Genomic DNA, 17,561 nt, shown 5'->3' with positions numbered 1-17,561 from the left:
ACAGGAAAACTTGAGACAGCACAGTTTGTATCTTACTCATATTATTGGTAAGAATAACATAGTAACATACTGATAAATAATAGCATAAATTTAACAATAAATAGAAGAACACTAGGTGATTTGCAAATGCTTATTAACAAGCTAGTGAGTTGAGAACACTAAAGCTCAGAAGTGACTTACCTTTCCCAAAGACTTAGCGTGATTACAGGTCTTGTACAATATACACATTCATTTTAAAGGAAAGAAAATCTTACATATTTCAAGAATGTGTTTGTACATCTTCCACAGTTAAACCTGGTGGTTAGCTTACCAGGAATTCCAAAAAGCTTTTTTTTTTTTTTAATTTTTAAAAGTTTTTATTGTGAATTATGTGGGTTTACATGGGAGAACATCAGTTTTACATTCATTGCAATAATTACAATCCCCTACAAGCATCATCAAACAACCAAAGGGTACAGCCCACAGGCCTGCACGCTGGCCGTCAGCATGCAGATCCTCTCCCTCCCTGAGTCTAGTGTCCCCAGCCACTCCATCTGTCCACCTCAATTCACAATTCATCTCTGCCTCCATTTCTGGAGTCACTGCCTCTCTGAATAGGGTCCCACACTCAGCTCTTCTCACTTGATGGTTCCAGGGACCTCAGCTCCTGGGCTGCAAAATCAGTCACTACCTCCTTTTGTTACAAAACATCTACCTTTACATTTCCAACCTTCACAGTCAGTTCTGATAGCAATTATTCACTATTGTACCACAAGAGTCTTATCCCCAGGCTTTCATTAGCCCCATCCCAACAGATTGGAAACCATTCAGTGGAGACTCTACCTTCCCCCGCCCCGTCAGGAACTAGGTTCCCTCTTGAAAGCTTGTAAGCCAGTCACTTCTTGCTTTTGTAGCTCCCCCATTTTGGGTAGCCAATGTCTTAAGTTGCCCATCCCTGTCAACCCTGTGTGCCGCGGGGGTGGGAATGATCCTCGCTGTAAAGATTTGTTCCCTGTTTTGACCTACTACATCCATAAGTATAGGTAAAGTTGATCAAGTTGTATCAGGTTACTCTTTTTTTTCCTCTTCTTTCTTCTTCTAGTCGAGTTCTGATCATCCAGCCATTGAAGCCAGGTCAAGTGGGTACTATCTGCAAGTATGGATATTCTTGTACATCTCCCCTCACTCACACTTCACTCTCCGCTCTAGTCCTCTGTGGCCATGTCACTGCCTCTGGGCCCAGGAGTCCCGGGGTCTTGCCATACTGCTGGCCAACCAGGTCTCCATCGGGGTTCACAGGAGTCTATTGAATGTGGTCAGACTTAGCTCACAACCTCATTGCTGTTTTTCCCCCACTTCACCTGATCAGTGACCACCAGACACAACAGCAAGACCACATGCCTGCTTGTGTATTCCCCTTGAGTCTTAGTCTTGGAAGTGGGTTTGCTCTGAAGGGACCCGACCACTTGCCTTGATGTCTCCTAAGCGAACAGTTTACTTGTTCTTGTAATAGTCAGTCATATTGCCGTTATTGTTTTTTATTTTTCCTTGGAGGCCAAGATGGCCAAACTTTGTCTCTCATACTTCGGACATATTGTCAGAAGGGACCAGTTGCTGGAGAAGGATATCATATTTGGTAAAGTAGAGGGCCAGAGAAAAAGAGGAAGACCCCCAGTGAGATGGATTGGCCAAGTGGCAGCATCAATGGACTTAAGCGTGGCAACAGTAGTGAGGTTGGCCCAGGATCAGGCAGGGCAGTGTTTCGTTCTGCTGTGTATAAGGTCGCTATGGGTCGGTATCGACTCGATGGCACCTAACAACACCATCAAGTGTATCCTGTAATCTACCTGACCTCCTCACAAATATTTAATTTTTAAATAAACTATCAAACTATTTTTTCAAGACTGACTATCCATTTCATATTCCCATCAGCAATGATGAGAGACCAACTTTCCCCACATCCTTGCTAACATTTAAACGAAGACAGACTGGTGGTGCCATGGACTCATAGCAACCCTATATAGGGTTTCCAAGGCTGTAAATCTTTGTGGAGCAGAAAGCCTCACCTTTTTCCTGCTCACCAGCTGCTTCTCAGAAACACTGTTAAGTGTTGCAATGGTTTTGAACTGACTCCACATCGCTTAACAACTATATATATATATATATATACACACACACAGAAGAGCAGCGCAGCTCTGAGGAAGATGATGATGAATTTGTATGGATATATTGAGTTTGAGGAGTCTATAGTCAACTAGATGATTATACATAGTATGGGATTTGGGCATAGGGCAGAGGTATTCATTAGTTTTCATATTTATATTTGGTCAAAGATATACAAGTAGTAGTTGAAGTTACGAATAAGAAAGCTTGGGGAACAACCATTAAGATAAAGGCAGATGAGCCAAAAAAGGTGACTGGGAAGGTAGACTGCAAAACAATGACAGAGCAGAAGTTAGGGAAAGATAAACTTTCAGGAAGGTGGCAGTGAAGTTACAGAGAAACAACCAGTGTTGAGGATTAAACGTAACTACTGCCGTACAAGGAGTCCTGGTTTGGCACTATGGGTTAATGCGCTGGACTGCAAAGTTGGTTTGAACCACAAGGTCGGTGATTCAAGCTCACCAGTACGCTTAGGAAACCCTATACAGGGTTATTATGGGTTGGGACCAACTCGATGGCACTTAACAACAACACTACCCTACAAAGGAGTCCTGGTGTGGTACTGTGGGACAAAACACTGGATCACAAGGTTTGAACCATAAGATCGGCAGTTCAACAGTTACTTCTTGGAAACCCTATACAGGATCGCTATGGCTCAGACCGACTCAATAACACTTAAAACCAACAATAACTGCCCTACAAAAGGAGTGCTGATAATGTAGTGGTTATGCATTGGACTGCTAAACTCAAGGTTAGCAGTTCAAACCTACCAGCCACTGCTCCAGGAAAGATTTACTGTCTTGGCATGTACAGGGATGCTATGAGTGAGAACTGACTCGACAGCACACCACTACCACTGTCCTACAGTTTCTTAAAGAGTCAAACATAAAAACACTTTTATTAAAATGACTTCACAATTCCAGCCCTAGGTCCACGAGAAATGAAAACACATGTCCATAACACGATGTGCGTGCAAATGTTCATAGCAACAATATTCATAATACCACCAAAAATTGCATCACATCCTTTAGTAAGGAGGGGCAGCCTTAATTCTGAGTTCTACCTTAATGCTTGCTGCTTGTTGCTGTTGTTGTTAAGTGCCATCGAGTCAGTTCAGACTCATAGAGACTCTGCATAGGGTTTCCGAGAAACGAGTGGTGAGTTTGAACCGCTACCTTGCAGTTCAAATAGACCTTGCAGTCTAGCGCATTAACCTGCAGTGCCACACCAGCCTCCTGCTTAGTCCCCACCTTAATTCTTATTCCTTGTTGTTGTTGCTAAGTGCTGTGGAGTCAACTCAGACTCACAGTGAAACTGCGTAGGGTTTCTGAGGCTGTACTGCGTATCTCTGTATACACTGAAAGCCTCCTCGTTCTCCTGCGGAGGGGTTGGTGGACTCGAACTGTTTACCTTGTGGCTAGCAGTCTAGTGCTTATCCCGTGGTGCTACTGTGCTCCCCAATGATAGGCATAGAGGCTAAAATTTACCATATATCACAGACTGGAACAGTATGAATTGAAGGACCATAATAAAAAATTAGCTGCTCTGTGACATCTCTTTTTAAAATTCATCACTGGACCGACCACCCTAGATTAGATTAGGTGGATTTGGACTGTAAATGGTAGGTGGAAGAACATCACCTAATTAACAGATAAAGAAAATGTGGTATATTTATACAATGAAATATTATTCAGCCATAAAAAAGAAGAAACTTCTAACATATACTAGGATGAACCTCAAAACCTTTACTATATACCACATTAAGGATGAACCTCAAAAATATCATGCCTAGTGAAAAGTGTTGATGTTAGGTGCCGTCAAGTTGGTTCTGATTCATAGAGACCCTATGCACAACAGAACAAAACACTGCCCAGTCCTGCACCATCCTCACAACTGTTGCTACGTTTGAGCCCACGGCTGCTGTCATTGTGTCAATTCATCTTGTTGAGGATCTTCGTCTTTCTCGCTGAGTACAAACTGTGTGATGCTGTTTACATAATATTCTAGACAATGCAAACAAATCTGCGGTAACAAAAGGATGCCAAGTCGGGGGTTCAATGGGTAGAGGTGAACTGGAAGGATTACAAAAGAGCTTGCAAACTACTGGGTTGAGAAAAGCGGTCATTATTTTGACTCAGCTGAATAAAATCAACACAAAACCCAGACCAAAACTTAAAATCAAAGCAAGTAATTGGCACTGAAGTCAAGATAGTGGTTATGTTGTGAAAGATGGTTGGAGTTGTAACGGGAGGGGTACTTTGGGTCACTAAGAAGGTTCTATTTCTTGACCTCAGTGGTAGTAACATGGGTGTTCACTTTACAGCTATTTGCTTAGCTACACATATAATGTTTAATACCTATTTCTATAAAAATGGAAAAGAAAATGACATTCATGGCATTTATGAACTCACTAGTTCTTTAACATTTATGAACTCACTAGAACTTTAACCAAGCCAGTTTCAATGAAGTAGCGGTAACAATAAAGACAGTGGATATAGACTATTCTACTACAAACTGCAGTCATATTAGAGAAGGGTAAGCACAGGGATAGTGAAAGATACAAGTTCAAGGGAGCGTTTGGAAGGCAGAGGGAGACTAAAAGTATCTATAGGCACTGAACAGAGTACAGTTGATGATATGTGAAATAGATAATAGAACTGGCAAGAGTTTAGTCCCAGAGTTAAGGGAGTTCGAAATCTAGGCTATAGGCAGAGAAGTTAGTTTTAAACAAGAGGAAACAGGCAAGATGGGAATTGATCCAGACAAGAGAGTAAAGCTGGAGATCACTATTGGTAGCTTGTTTCTTTATAAAGCACAAGGCAAGGTCATCTGCAGAGAATATGTGAGGAATATAAGCAGAATGATGAAGATTTGGAATGTGGAATGAGACAAATCAAATACCAGTTGCCAATGAGTATCCTATTAATGGAGACCCCAAGTATGTCAGAATAGAACTGTGCTCCATAGGGTTTTCCTTGGCTGAGTTTTCAAAGACCTCCAGACCTTTTGCCTAAGAAGTCTCTAGGTAGACTCAAACCTCCAGTCTTTGTGTTAAGAGGCTGAGTGAATTAATCATTTGCAATACCCAGGGATTCCAAAACCCAATTGTTGTCGTTGTTAAGTGCCATCGAGTCATTTCTGATCCGTAGTGACTATGCATAGAGTTCCTGAGGAGCAGCTGGTGAGCTTGAACCACCAACCTTGTGGTTCAAACCAACTTTTCAGTCCAGCACATTAACCCACAGCGCCACACCAGGACTCCAAGACCCAATTAGAGAGATGAACGAATTTCCCCTAAATATTGAGAGTTTATATTTGGCTTGGCATCAAAATTTTATAGTGGCACTTTCTTTAGGGTTGTGCAGTTTTATTCTTTCTATAGGTTGGTTGTGTGCAAGAACAGACAAAATGAATAACAGAATCATTGACTCAATATGGCTTTCCTATCCATAATCTTTGTAACTTCCAACAAACAACTATTTTTCCTGATTGGTCTGGGTAAGACAATGTGGGAGCAGATGCTGATAGGATGATATAACTCAGCTGTGAATTACTGTTAACTGGGCTAATTGCTATTGTAAAAACTTGGAACTCTAAAGTGTATAAAACTAGCTAACTAAGATACAGAAAGGGGTATCTCTCTGCCAACAAGGAAGAAGAGCCAGGTGTGGAGCATGTCCATGGGGCCCTGAGATCCCTACATGTTGAGCATCCTTGACCTAGAGAGTAAGCTGTGACACCAGAGGAGTGGCAGAAGCAGAACCAAGAGTCAGAGCATGAGACAAAGTGGTGGGCTTCCTGGTCCACAGAGTAAGGAAAGCTGAGTGACTCTGGGTAAAGGCTCACTTATAGAGAGAGAATGTGGTACCTCCAGGCACTTAATGGGGGGCAGGAGCTAGGTTTGCTGACCCACAGAGCTAGAGCTGAGCATCTTGGAACTGAGGCTTATAGCTGTGTGTGCACCTCCATTCTGGTGACTAGAGGGGGTGCCTGAGCAACTTGACTTCCCACACCCTCCCCCAGAGGGTTCTGTTACGCATACGTACAAATGTCCTCAAAATTTAAAAGAACAGTTACCACTTAAAACCAAATGGCAATGCAAAATGGCCACAGCTGGCCTTGAACTGTTTATCACTAGGAAAAAGGCCTTAACAGGGGATGTGGAGTGGGACAGGCAGACTAAAAAGGAAAAAGGCTGAAAATTAAACCCTGAAGTATGTCATAACAACCAAAAGTGGCAACTTGAAATTTCTCTGGCAGCCTTGAAGGCAAGAAGGTGAAAGAGGACATTAAAATCATATTCATTTAGCCTACAGATTTTTTTTTCTTTTTCTCTTCTCTCTTTTCTGCAATTATAGACTACAGTATTCAATCTGTCTCTTTTGGCTGTTGCTTTTTTGTTATTTGGTCACCTCTTTAACTATAGGAGGCTCTTTCTCTCCCTACATTACCTAAAAAGAGACAGCAATTGCTGTCATATAGCTAAGCTACAATCACACCCTATAAAATCCCATAATCCAGACAAGAACCAATACCGTTGCCGTACCAGGTAGGCAGCCAACACCCATGACAGTTACTCTGAGTTGAGTAATAAGAGTGAAAAGGGAAGCCCATCTCCTGATCACATCTACCTGAAGGAAATCAGAAAGCATAAAAATACCAAAACACACACTTATCTAAGTATTATGGCTACAGTGAACTACTGAATATGCCCAAGAAACAGAAAAAGATGACTATATCAGCACATGTCGAGAAACGAGATAAGTGACTGAGACAAATGAGCTGGAGGTAGACTTGGACTCCATCCTGGAAGGATGGAAGGCCTTGGAAATGCCTGAGAAGGAATTCAGAAAAATTATCATAAAATGTATCAAAACACTTTACAATGGAGTTGAGAAAAATAAGGAAGAAGTTAGGAAAGTCCTATAGGAACAATCAAACAAGATAGATACAGCACTGGAAACCATTCAAAACCTACAGAGAGGTACAAATGATTAATAATAAAATATCAGAAATGGACAATACACTGAAAGGGCAAAGGAATAGAATTGAAGAGATGGAAGCCAAACTAGTGAGCTGGAAGACAAATCTCTCAATACTACCAAGACAGAAGAACAAGCAGAAAAAAGGATAAAACAATCTAAAGAAGGTCTAAGATTCAGATTGGAGAAGATGAAGTTGAATAAATTAATTATTGGCATTCTGGAACAGGAAGAATCACACAAGTCCACAGAAGAGCTAGTTGAAGAGCTTCTGGAAGAAAATTTCCCTAACATACCAAAAAGTGAAAAGATAAGCATTCAAGAAGCTCAATGAACCCTAGGAAGGAAAGACCCTAAAAGAAAATCACGAAGACATACAGTAATCAAGCACTCTAAAATCAAAGATAAGGGCAGAATCCTGAAAGCAACTAGGGAAAAGACAAGTGTAACGTACAAAGGCAAGCATATCAGATTAAGCTCGCATCTCTCAGCCAGCTCGGATCTCTCAGCCGAAACCATGCAGGCAAGAAGGCAATGGGGAGACATAATAAAACCCTGAAAGAAAAAAACTGCCACCCAAGAATCCTCTATCCAGCAAAGCTGTCAAATCAAATACGATGGTATAATCAAAACATTCCAGGATAACCAGAAGCTAAGGGGTTTTGCCAAAGCCAACCCTGCGATGAAAAACATCCTAAAGGGAGTTGTGTGGACTGAGAACCAACAAGAACAGACAACAGCCAGAGATTGACATACGTGGCAGCATCACCCGGAACTCAACTGACAAATGGAGAAGTCGAGAAAAGAACAAATTTCAGAGGAACTGGGAGGTCAGTCTATGATCAAAACAATTACAATGTGAAAGAAGGTAAACACAGAGGAACAGAGATCCAGGTGGTGAGAAGGTCATGTAGACTACAGGATAAAACAGACTATCTTAAATGGAGGAAAAAGTTAATGGAATATAAGGTAACTGCAACGGTGGGGTTCGGGTTGGGGTTTAGGAGGAGGGGGAGGGAGGCGACAGTAGAGCACAGAGTAGGGGGCAGACACATCATAGTTCAGGTGTTGGGGAGGGCAATACAAGAAGTGGGAGGAGGTTGAAGAAGACGGTAGATAGGAGAACACTGAGACAGTTTTGCATGGGCTAAATGGGACAGAGATAAATAGTGATGCATTCTCAACCTTGGAACAACAGGGCTCTGTGACACAGGGATCTAGGTATAGCTTGAAGAGGGGATATAATACTAAAATGCTTGACTGTCTTATCAATATTGGTTTCCCTTGCCTACTATTGTAAAATAGACACTTGAGTGGGATAGAAAGGAATGTTGGGAACCATGATTACAGAAAACTTGTAAGCCTATCTTCAGCCTATAACTGACTGGAATACTTAAAAGGGGTTCTAGAACTTGCCCACTGAAATAGGCCTCTTACGGAGCCTTTGCAATGTATAGGACCTTAGGTGGAATCTTGAGTCCCCTCCAGAATCTTCTGAGTTGGGACATTCCCACTAGAAAGGACCTGCAGAGCAGCCTGGAATAGCTAGAGCAACAGAACACACATCCTCAAAGACAGATAATCAGGAAAAAACGAAAACAAAAATGGCAGTATGACAGGCTACTACAAGAATAAGCCAGTTATTTGCCAGAAAGCAATCAAGACAAGCAATCAAGTTCCTTCAGGACAAACCACCTTCTAAGACTGAAGCTCAAAGGGAACACATGAGCAGGCATTTAAGCTGTTGGTGACCACAATGGTCTACTGGTGAGTGGAAGATGGGCAGGGGCATCGATGAAGAAATGGGCTGAGTTCAACCATGGTCCATAATCTCCAGTTGACCTGGAGATGAAGAGAGAGAAGAGGAAGGGCTGATTGGTCCAAAGTGTGATGAGACGTGGGGATACCTGAGCCCATAAACAAGGACATACAGAGAGCGCTAGAGCTGAGACTGAAGTATCCAGCTGATATGAAGTGAGGGGAGATGCACAAGAACACCCAAAGTTACAGACAGTACCCATTTGACCTAGCCTCGATGGCTTGATAATCAGAACTCAACTAGAGGAAGATAAAAACAAACAAACAATTTTTGATAAAGGAAACAAGGGTAAATTGCTACAATTTGATGAACTTGACCTATACTCATGGAGGTAGTAACTCTAAATACAACAGAGAAGGAAGGAGTCTTCCTATCAAGTATCAATGCTATCCCCTCTGTATACAAGGTAGACAGGGATGGGCAACTTAGATATTGGCTACCTAAAATGAGGGGGCAATAAAGGCACGAAGTGACTGGCTTACAAGGTTTCAAAAATTTAGTTTAAGAACGTTGTGGGGAAGAAAGAGTTCCCACGGAATAGTTTTCATCTTGTCTAGATGGGGCTGGTAAAAAGAGATGGGGGTAAGATTCTTATGATTTAATAGTGAGTAATAGTTACCATGACTAACTGCGACTATCACAATTGTAAAGGTATAAGTTTTGTAACAAAAATGGGGGAGTAGTTAATCTTATAGTGCAGAAACAAAGGGACCATCAACGGAGAAGAGCACAAGTGGAATGCGAGACTTTATCCAGAGAAGCAGTTACACCAGAGATGGAGGAGGAGATGGGGACATGGAGAGAGGGAGCAGCTGAGGACTCTAGATTCATGGGAAGAGAGGGACTAAGAGTTGGCAGCCAGGAGGCAGACTTGCAGAATGTGCCCTTTGGTGGTGTAAATTATTATACATGCCTGAGTGATTTTTAAAAAAAAAGAAAAAAAGAGCTGAAGTGAATAGAGAGAAATACTGTTATTTGATGGTACATGGAGGGGATTATAATCCTTGTAATTAAACAAGGTGTATGATTTGTTGAATGTAAAACTGATGATCTGCCCTGTAAACTTGTACTCAATTCACACAAAAAACTTATTTTTTTAAAAAAAATAAATTAAAAAAAATCTTTAAAACAAAAATTTAGCTTAATTTGTAAAGAATGTCCACCTTCAGCATTGTGCTCTTTTAAGATTGATCTACAAGGAGCTCTGGTAGCGTAGTGGTTACGAATCGGGCTGCGAACCTTAAGGTCAGAGGTTCGAAACTACCAGCTGGTACACAGGAGAAAGATGAGGCTTTCTACTCCCGTAAAGATTTACACTCTCGGAAACCCTGTACAGAGTCGCTATGGGTCGGAACCGAATCCACGGCACTTAACAACAACAACATGGGATCAAATTAACAACAGTAACTCAAAAGATAGGAAACTTAGAAAGAGTGAGTTTGTTAATGGGAGAGGAACAATTCAGAAAGAAGAGAAAGAATGACTGGACAACTTGAAAAATAGAGTCAATGTCACTGAACTGTACTTGGAGAAACTGTTGAATTGGTGTATTTTCTATGTACATTCTGAACAATAACAAAAGCAAATTATTAAAAATTTTGAATCAAAGAAGCAATTTAGAATAATAACTATATTGCTATATTATTTGTATAATATAGTCTACTGATATTTATTTTAATTCTTAGGCTAAAATATTTTAACTATCAAGCTAGATTCCCCATTTATTTCAGCAAAGGACTTATTTTAGGCTTATTCAATATGCAAGAAAACTTAATCTAGTCTTAAAATACATTTTTATACTGTAGACACAGAAGTAAAAATCATTGAAAAGCAATTTTTAGTAGAAAAGGAGACTAATAAAAAATATTAGCTAAAAAGTAAGGCACGCAATATTTCTAATGAGAAATACTTTTGTTGTTGTTATGTGCTCTGGAGTCTGTTCCGACTCATAGTGACCCTGTACAGGGTTTCCGAGGCTGTAAATCTTTACGGGAGCAGAAAGCCTCATCTTTCTCCTACGGAACAGCTGGTAGTTTGGAACTGCTTTTAGACCTATTAAAATCATAGGCAGAAAAATCATATACCTGTTGATTTAAATTTGAGAACATAAAATATAAAGTGAAATAAAATAATGATTTTGTACATGTCTGAAATTTTCTACAGTGAAAATTAAAATAAGTGATATAGAGTCATTTTTAAGTAGTCTAATTCTTGGAGGAGCATACTTGTATAACAAACATGGTTATCACAGGTCAATTAATTGATAGGAAACTATTCTAAGTCACTAATTTATTTAAGAAAAATTTTAAGATGTAGGTAGTTTTCTAAATACGCATCTCAATCTGCAAAAACTTCTGATATATTCTTTATAATTTTATTTCCTGGTCATCTAGTCCTTGCTAACAACTGATGAAAAGATCTTTGTAAATTCCATGATGCTTTCTGGAACTCTCCAGAATATAAGGATAGATGATAAAAAAAAGAGGATATGATTATTACATATTTAAATATAATCACTGAATTTATTAGCAAAGTAGTTTTTTGTTTATTTTTAAATCAAATAAAAATAACCTATTCTTACTCCTAACAAATCAGGACCATGATATGTTAGTGAGTACATTCCATACAAAAAGGTTATTAACAATTTGCCCCAACTTCTGAATGAAAGTTATAAAGTTAGTAAAAAAAACGCCAAGCAAGAATTAACATATACGAGCATGTAATGATATATAAGAAATACTTTAGCTTACCATAAACAACTGGATACACTGTTCCTCGTATACCTGATGCTGGACAATGCATATTTTTTCCATTCAAATACACATTTAGTTCTACATGGTCATATGTAATACCCTATGAAAGAAAGAAAAAATTTAGAAGTATTAAAACATAAAGGTGCCATAAAAATCTGAAAATTCAGAAAGCACTAGTTGGGAACCATGGAAACATGAAAAATTTAGAAAGCAGAGTCACAATAGCTTTCATTAAAGACTGACAATCTGCTAGGCTACTTAAAAAGTTCAGTTGTGATTACATGATGGGAGAAAGATGAATATCAACAGTCTATATTAGAGGTAAAATAAATGAGCATTTAGTTTAAAACCTAGTATTTTGAAATTAAGAAGATACAAGTATAGCACATTGATCCTTCTATGTACAACCTGATCTTAAGGGAGAAAAACAGTAAGATTTTCAGCATTGGGGTTTACCCCAATGTTGTCACTGTTTTCAAGTTGTGAAGAATGTCTTTATACATTTGACTTCCAAAATGAAATCATACATTTCTTATCTCTTTACCTTGGTTTCAAATATGTCAAATGCCTTACAAGGACAAAGCTGGTGTTTACAACTAAACATGTTATTGCTGTTAGGTGCTGTTGAGTTAGCAAAACAAAATACTGCCCAGTCCTGCGCCCTCCTCACAATCGTTGTTATATATGAGCTCACTGCTGCTGCCACAGTGTCAATCCATCTTGTTGGGGTTTCTTCTTTTTCACTGACCTTCCACTTTACCAAGCATGATGTCCTTCTCACAGGGACGGTTCTCTCCTGATAATATGTCCAAATTATGAGGTGAAGTCTTACCATCCTGGCTCCTAAGCATTCTGGCTGTATTTCTTCAACTTCAATGTATTTGTTTGTTCTTCTGACAGTCCATGATACTTTTAATATTCTTCTCCAACACCACAATTCAGATGCATGAATTCTTCTGTGGGCTCCCTTATTCACTGCCGATTTTCACATGCATACGAGGCAATTGAAAATACCATGGCTTCAGTTAGGTGCACCTTAGTCCTCAAACTGACATCTTTGCTTCTGAACACTTTAAATAGGTCTCATACAGCAGATTTGCCCAATGTAGTATGTCGTTTGATTTCTTGACTGCTGCTTCCATGAGTGTTGACTGTGGATCCAAGAGAAATAATGTCTTTGACAACTTCAATCTTTTCTCTATTTATCATGATGTTGTTTACTGGTCTAGTTGTGAGGATTTTTGTGTTCTTTACATTGCGGTGCAACCCATATTGAAGGCTGTAATCTCCGATCTTCATCAGTAAGTAAAGTCCTCTTTGCTTCTAGCAAGCAAGATTGTATCACCTGTATATCTCAGGTTGTTAATGAGTCTTCCTTCAATTCTGATGTCACTTTCTTCTTTATATAACCTAGATTTTCAGACTATTTGCTCAGTATAAGATTAAATAAATATAGTGAAAGGATACAACTCTGGAGCATTCAGTGTCCTCTTGTTCTGTTCTAACAACTGCCTCTTGTTCTATATACAGGTTCCTCATGAGCACAATTAAGTGTTCTGGAATACCCATTCTTTGCATTATTATCCATAGCTTGTCATGATCCACACAGTCAGAAACCTTTTTATAGTCAATAAGGCACAAGCAAATGTTTTTCTGGTATTCTCTGCATTCAACCAAGATTCATCTGACATCAGTAATGATATCCCTAGTTCCATGTTTTCTTTGGAATTCTGGCAGTTCCCTGTTGATGTACTGTTGTAACTATTTTTTAAATCATCTTTATCAAAATTTTACTTACATGTGATATTAATGATACTGTTTGATTTCTACATTCTGCTGGGTCACCTCTTTTTGGAATAATTTCTTCAAATTATTATTAAATTGAAAAGTAGAAAAACAGATCAAAAGATTAAGCATTCATATATATACATATATACACATATATATGTTATGTTATTAAGTGTTGAGTCAGTTCTGATTCATAGCGACCATGTATAGGGTTTCCAAGGCTGTAAATCTTTTTAAGAGTAGAAAGTTTCATCTTTTCTCGTGGAGCAGCTGGTGGGCTCAAACTGCTGACCTTGTGTTTCACAACCCAGAGCTTATAGTATTGCGCCACCACATTCCCTACACACACATATACATATATATGTAAAATTTTGAATATTGATGGCACAAAAATCAAAATCAAGTTGATCAGTAATAATTATGAATACAGTACTAGACAATACCTAGTCCATATTCTACTGTTGTGTACCATGGAGTCAATTTCCAATTCACAGTGATCCACTAGCAATCCCACAGGACAAAGTAGAACTGCCACAGTTCTACTTTGCTATAATCTGTGTAAAAGCAGATTGGTAGGTCTTTTGTCTCCCATAGAGCTACTGATGCATTCAAACCACTGACCTATCAATTGGCAGAGCTAGAATTTAAGCCCAATTTAATGGTTTCAAAATACTTGATCTTAATTACCATGCCATACTACTTCTATCTCGGAATCCTGGTGTGGCGCTGTGGGATAATGTGTCAGACTGCCAAGTCGTTTGAACTGCAAAGTCAGTGGTTCAAGCTCACCAGCTGCTCCTTGGAAATCCTGTACAGGGTTGCTGTGGGTCAGAATCCACTCAATGGCACTTAGCAACAACAACTACTTCTCTCTAAAATCTTATAATAGTTACTGGCTGATGACAAAAACAGATCTTCACTTGGAAGAGTTAAGAATAGATGGAAGAGCTCTTTCTAAAAAGAAATCCCCACAGATGGAAAAACAAACCACTTCAAAGATTTCTGATTGTGGATAAATTATATAACTTAAAAGCTTTTTAAAAGTTAAAAAAAGATTTTATAGTTCATTTTGTCTTAACATTGTCACCTTTCAGTTAAGACAGCAGAGGCCCAAAGAAGTCAATGTGTTAAAGGCTGCTTAAGTTTCTCTTTGTTTCTTAGCAAAGCCAGACAAAACCAAAACCAAACTAACTGCCATTAAATCAATTCCAACTCATGGTGACCCTGAATGGGGTTTCCAAGGCTATAAACCTTTATGGGAGCAGAAAAACCTCTTCTTTCTCCCACAGAGCAGTCAGTGGATTTGAGCTGCCAACCTTGTGGTTATCAGTCCCTGTGCTACAATGTCACTAGAATCAAACAATTATTTACAACAGAAAAGGAGAAAGATAAACTGTACATTGTTGTTTGTTGTTAAGTGCCATCAAATTGGTTCCAACTCATATCAACCCTGGATAGGGCTTCCAATGGTTGGCTGGAGGGTTTGAACTGCCAACCTCGTGGTTCACAGACCAGTGCTAACCCTATAGCACCAAGATTACCTTTATTTCACTTTATGTACTTAATAAAGCTAATTAATTACTGGAGTTAGCTTTTCTAATAAGGATGTCTGTTTTTATTTTTAAAACCAAAAATATAATTACATAAAAAAGAAAATGTGTTATTCTCTTTATAGGACTTCAGACAATCCAGGAGTTCATATTCCAAACCTGTATCGTTGCCAACAAATTGATTCCTACTCCAGGTCGGTGGTTCAGGCTTACCAGCTGCTTCTCGGAAACCTTATACATGGTCACTATGAATCCATACCGACTCAATAGCACTTAACAACAATAACAATCCAGCTTAACAGCAAAGAAAGCAGTGAGGAAAAATGTGAGATTGTGAGATCCCCTCATTGCCCCCAGAAGTTATTTTCTAACCTAATCTGTCCTTTTATGGGAGAAAGAGTTTTTTTGTTTTTGTTTTTTAAACCTCATAAAGATTTACAGGAAGCCCTGTCTGTATAGGGTCCCTATAAGTAGGAACCAACTTGATGGCACTTAACAGTAACAAATCTGTCCTTTTATATGATCTAGAACTGGGCTTGATTCTGCCATACTAATACCAAAAAAAAAATCCTACATTTTCTGTGCATTTATCAATAATTATCTGCAAGTTTAGTGACCACGCTATGAAATTAGGCTGCCTTGATTGCAAGCCTAGCACTCCTTCAAACAAGAAATTGTTAAGTGCCATGGAGTCAGCTATGACTCATAATGACACTGTACAGGGTTTCCTAGGAGTGGTTGGAGGGTTTGAAACACCAACCTTGCAGTTAGCAGTCCATTGTTATCCTATAGCACCACACCAGGACTCCAACAAGAAGTTGTTGTTGTTGTTGTTATGTGCCATCGAGTCGGTTCCGACCCATAGCGACCCTGTATAGGGTTTCCGAGGGTGTAAATCTTTATGGGAGTAGAAAGCCTCATCTATAAAATAGAGATAATACTACTACCTATCTTTCAAGGTCACTATGAGAATTAAACAAGTGAATCCCTGCCAGGCATGAGAACAGTGCCTGGCCCATAATAAATGCCAGGTCCTAGAGCACGGAGGCTCCATATGATAAGCCCTGACTGCAAACCGCAAGGTCCGTGGTTTGAGCCTGCCATTCACCCCGCAGGAGAAAGATGAGGCTTTCTGCTCACAGGGTTGCTATAAGTTGGAAATGACTTGATGGCACTCAACAACAACAAAAGTCCTGGGGTGGTGCTTTAGGATAAGCACTGGACCACAAGGCTGGTTTGAACCACAAGGTCAGTGGTTCAAAATCATCAGTGGCTCCTCAGAAACCCTATACAGGGTGGTTATGTGTTGGAAGTGACTTGAAGGCACTTAACAACAGCAAGTTCTTATTGTTACACAGAATGTTTGTAAAACTTCTCTAAAGATAAACTAAAGAGTACATTTTTAGAATGGAATCTGCAGATTTCACAGCTATCTATAAAAGCAAAAATTAGCTTCAGCTAGTGCTGCCAGCAACCTTGTTGGTACAGTATGATTTTTGTATGAATATAGTCATTTGGTTAGGCATTGAGAGCTTATTTTTCTCGATTCCTCTTCAGAAAATGGCACATAACTGAAATTATACACACCTGAAAATATATATTTTTTTGCATCTTATAATCCATTCTACTTTTGCCATGCCGCTGCCACCAATTTGGTGATGTTTGTTTTCAAGTGTTTGAATCCGGAAGGTAAAGTTAATACAGTAGAGTAACAGTTTACTTCTCTTGATTCTGCATGTATTTCATTTTCTTTAGTCTTCCTTGTATCAGAACAGACATTAAAATTCCAAATCTAACTTCATAATGTTCACAAATTACAACCATCATCATTAAATCTGTTCATTTGTAGTATCAATCATCTTAATAATGAGACAGAAAGGCAATAATAGCACATGGTACAAGCCCACTGCTTCAGCACAGAAAAACATCTGTCACTGATGATCTTTTCTTATGTTTGAATTGCATCTTTTCAAATACACATGTCAACAGCATCAACTTAACCTCACAATTTTCTTTAAAGAAATAATTTCAATAAGGATGTTCCATATCATGGACATACGACAATGACCTACAAATATAGAAACGACTATTCAGAAGGAACAGGGAAAAGCTGATTGTGAAAACAGTTTATGCCTTTTGTCTTTTTTTTCTTTCTTTTGTCAATTTTAGAAAAAAAAAAAAAGTTCAAGACTTAAAAATCAATGTTCTTATTTTTTAATTGCAGAAAAGAGGAGACCAGATCATAGTTAAAATTTGTGATTTCTATATCTTTCTTCATGCTTTCCAAAATACCATTATGTTTATTTAATTCAGTAACCAGGATTTACCTTGTCTATATCTTATGATTAGACGCTTTCTTAATTATCCAGATTCCTTTCAACTAGACACCAGACACAGGAGTCCAAGATTTAGTGTTTAAGGGCACCTTTGCAAAAGAAGATTTAGGATTCTGCTTTCAATCATTAGCAAATAGCTTGAACTTGGTGTACAAGGGTGAGTCAAAAAGTATTGCTACTAGAATTCCAGT

The 17,561-nt window shown here is 39.0% G+C and overlaps 1 protein-coding gene across 2 annotated transcripts in view; it reads right to left on the bottom strand.

The window, feature by feature from the left end:
- SPRYD7 (SPRY domain containing 7) overlaps positions 1–17,561 on the bottom strand; it is a 41,130-nt gene that overhangs the window by 6,233 nt on the left and 17,336 nt on the right. For both annotated transcript variants that reach the window (XM_006874147.1, XM_006874146.1), the window contains one exon: positions 11,694–11,796. In XM_006874147.1, the coding sequence (XP_006874209.1) occupies positions 11,694–11,796 (103 nt within the window). The remainder of the gene's footprint in view (positions 1–11,693; positions 11,797–17,561) is intronic.

This window comes from Chrysochloris asiatica, unplaced genomic scaffold (genome assembly GCF_000296735.1).
Source record: "Chrysochloris asiatica unplaced genomic scaffold, ChrAsi1.0 scaffold00263, whole genome shotgun sequence".
NCBI classification, from domain to species: Eukaryota; Metazoa; Chordata; class Mammalia; order Afrosoricida; family Chrysochloridae; genus Chrysochloris; species Chrysochloris asiatica.
This window is presented reverse-complemented; position numbering and strand designations above follow the sequence as displayed.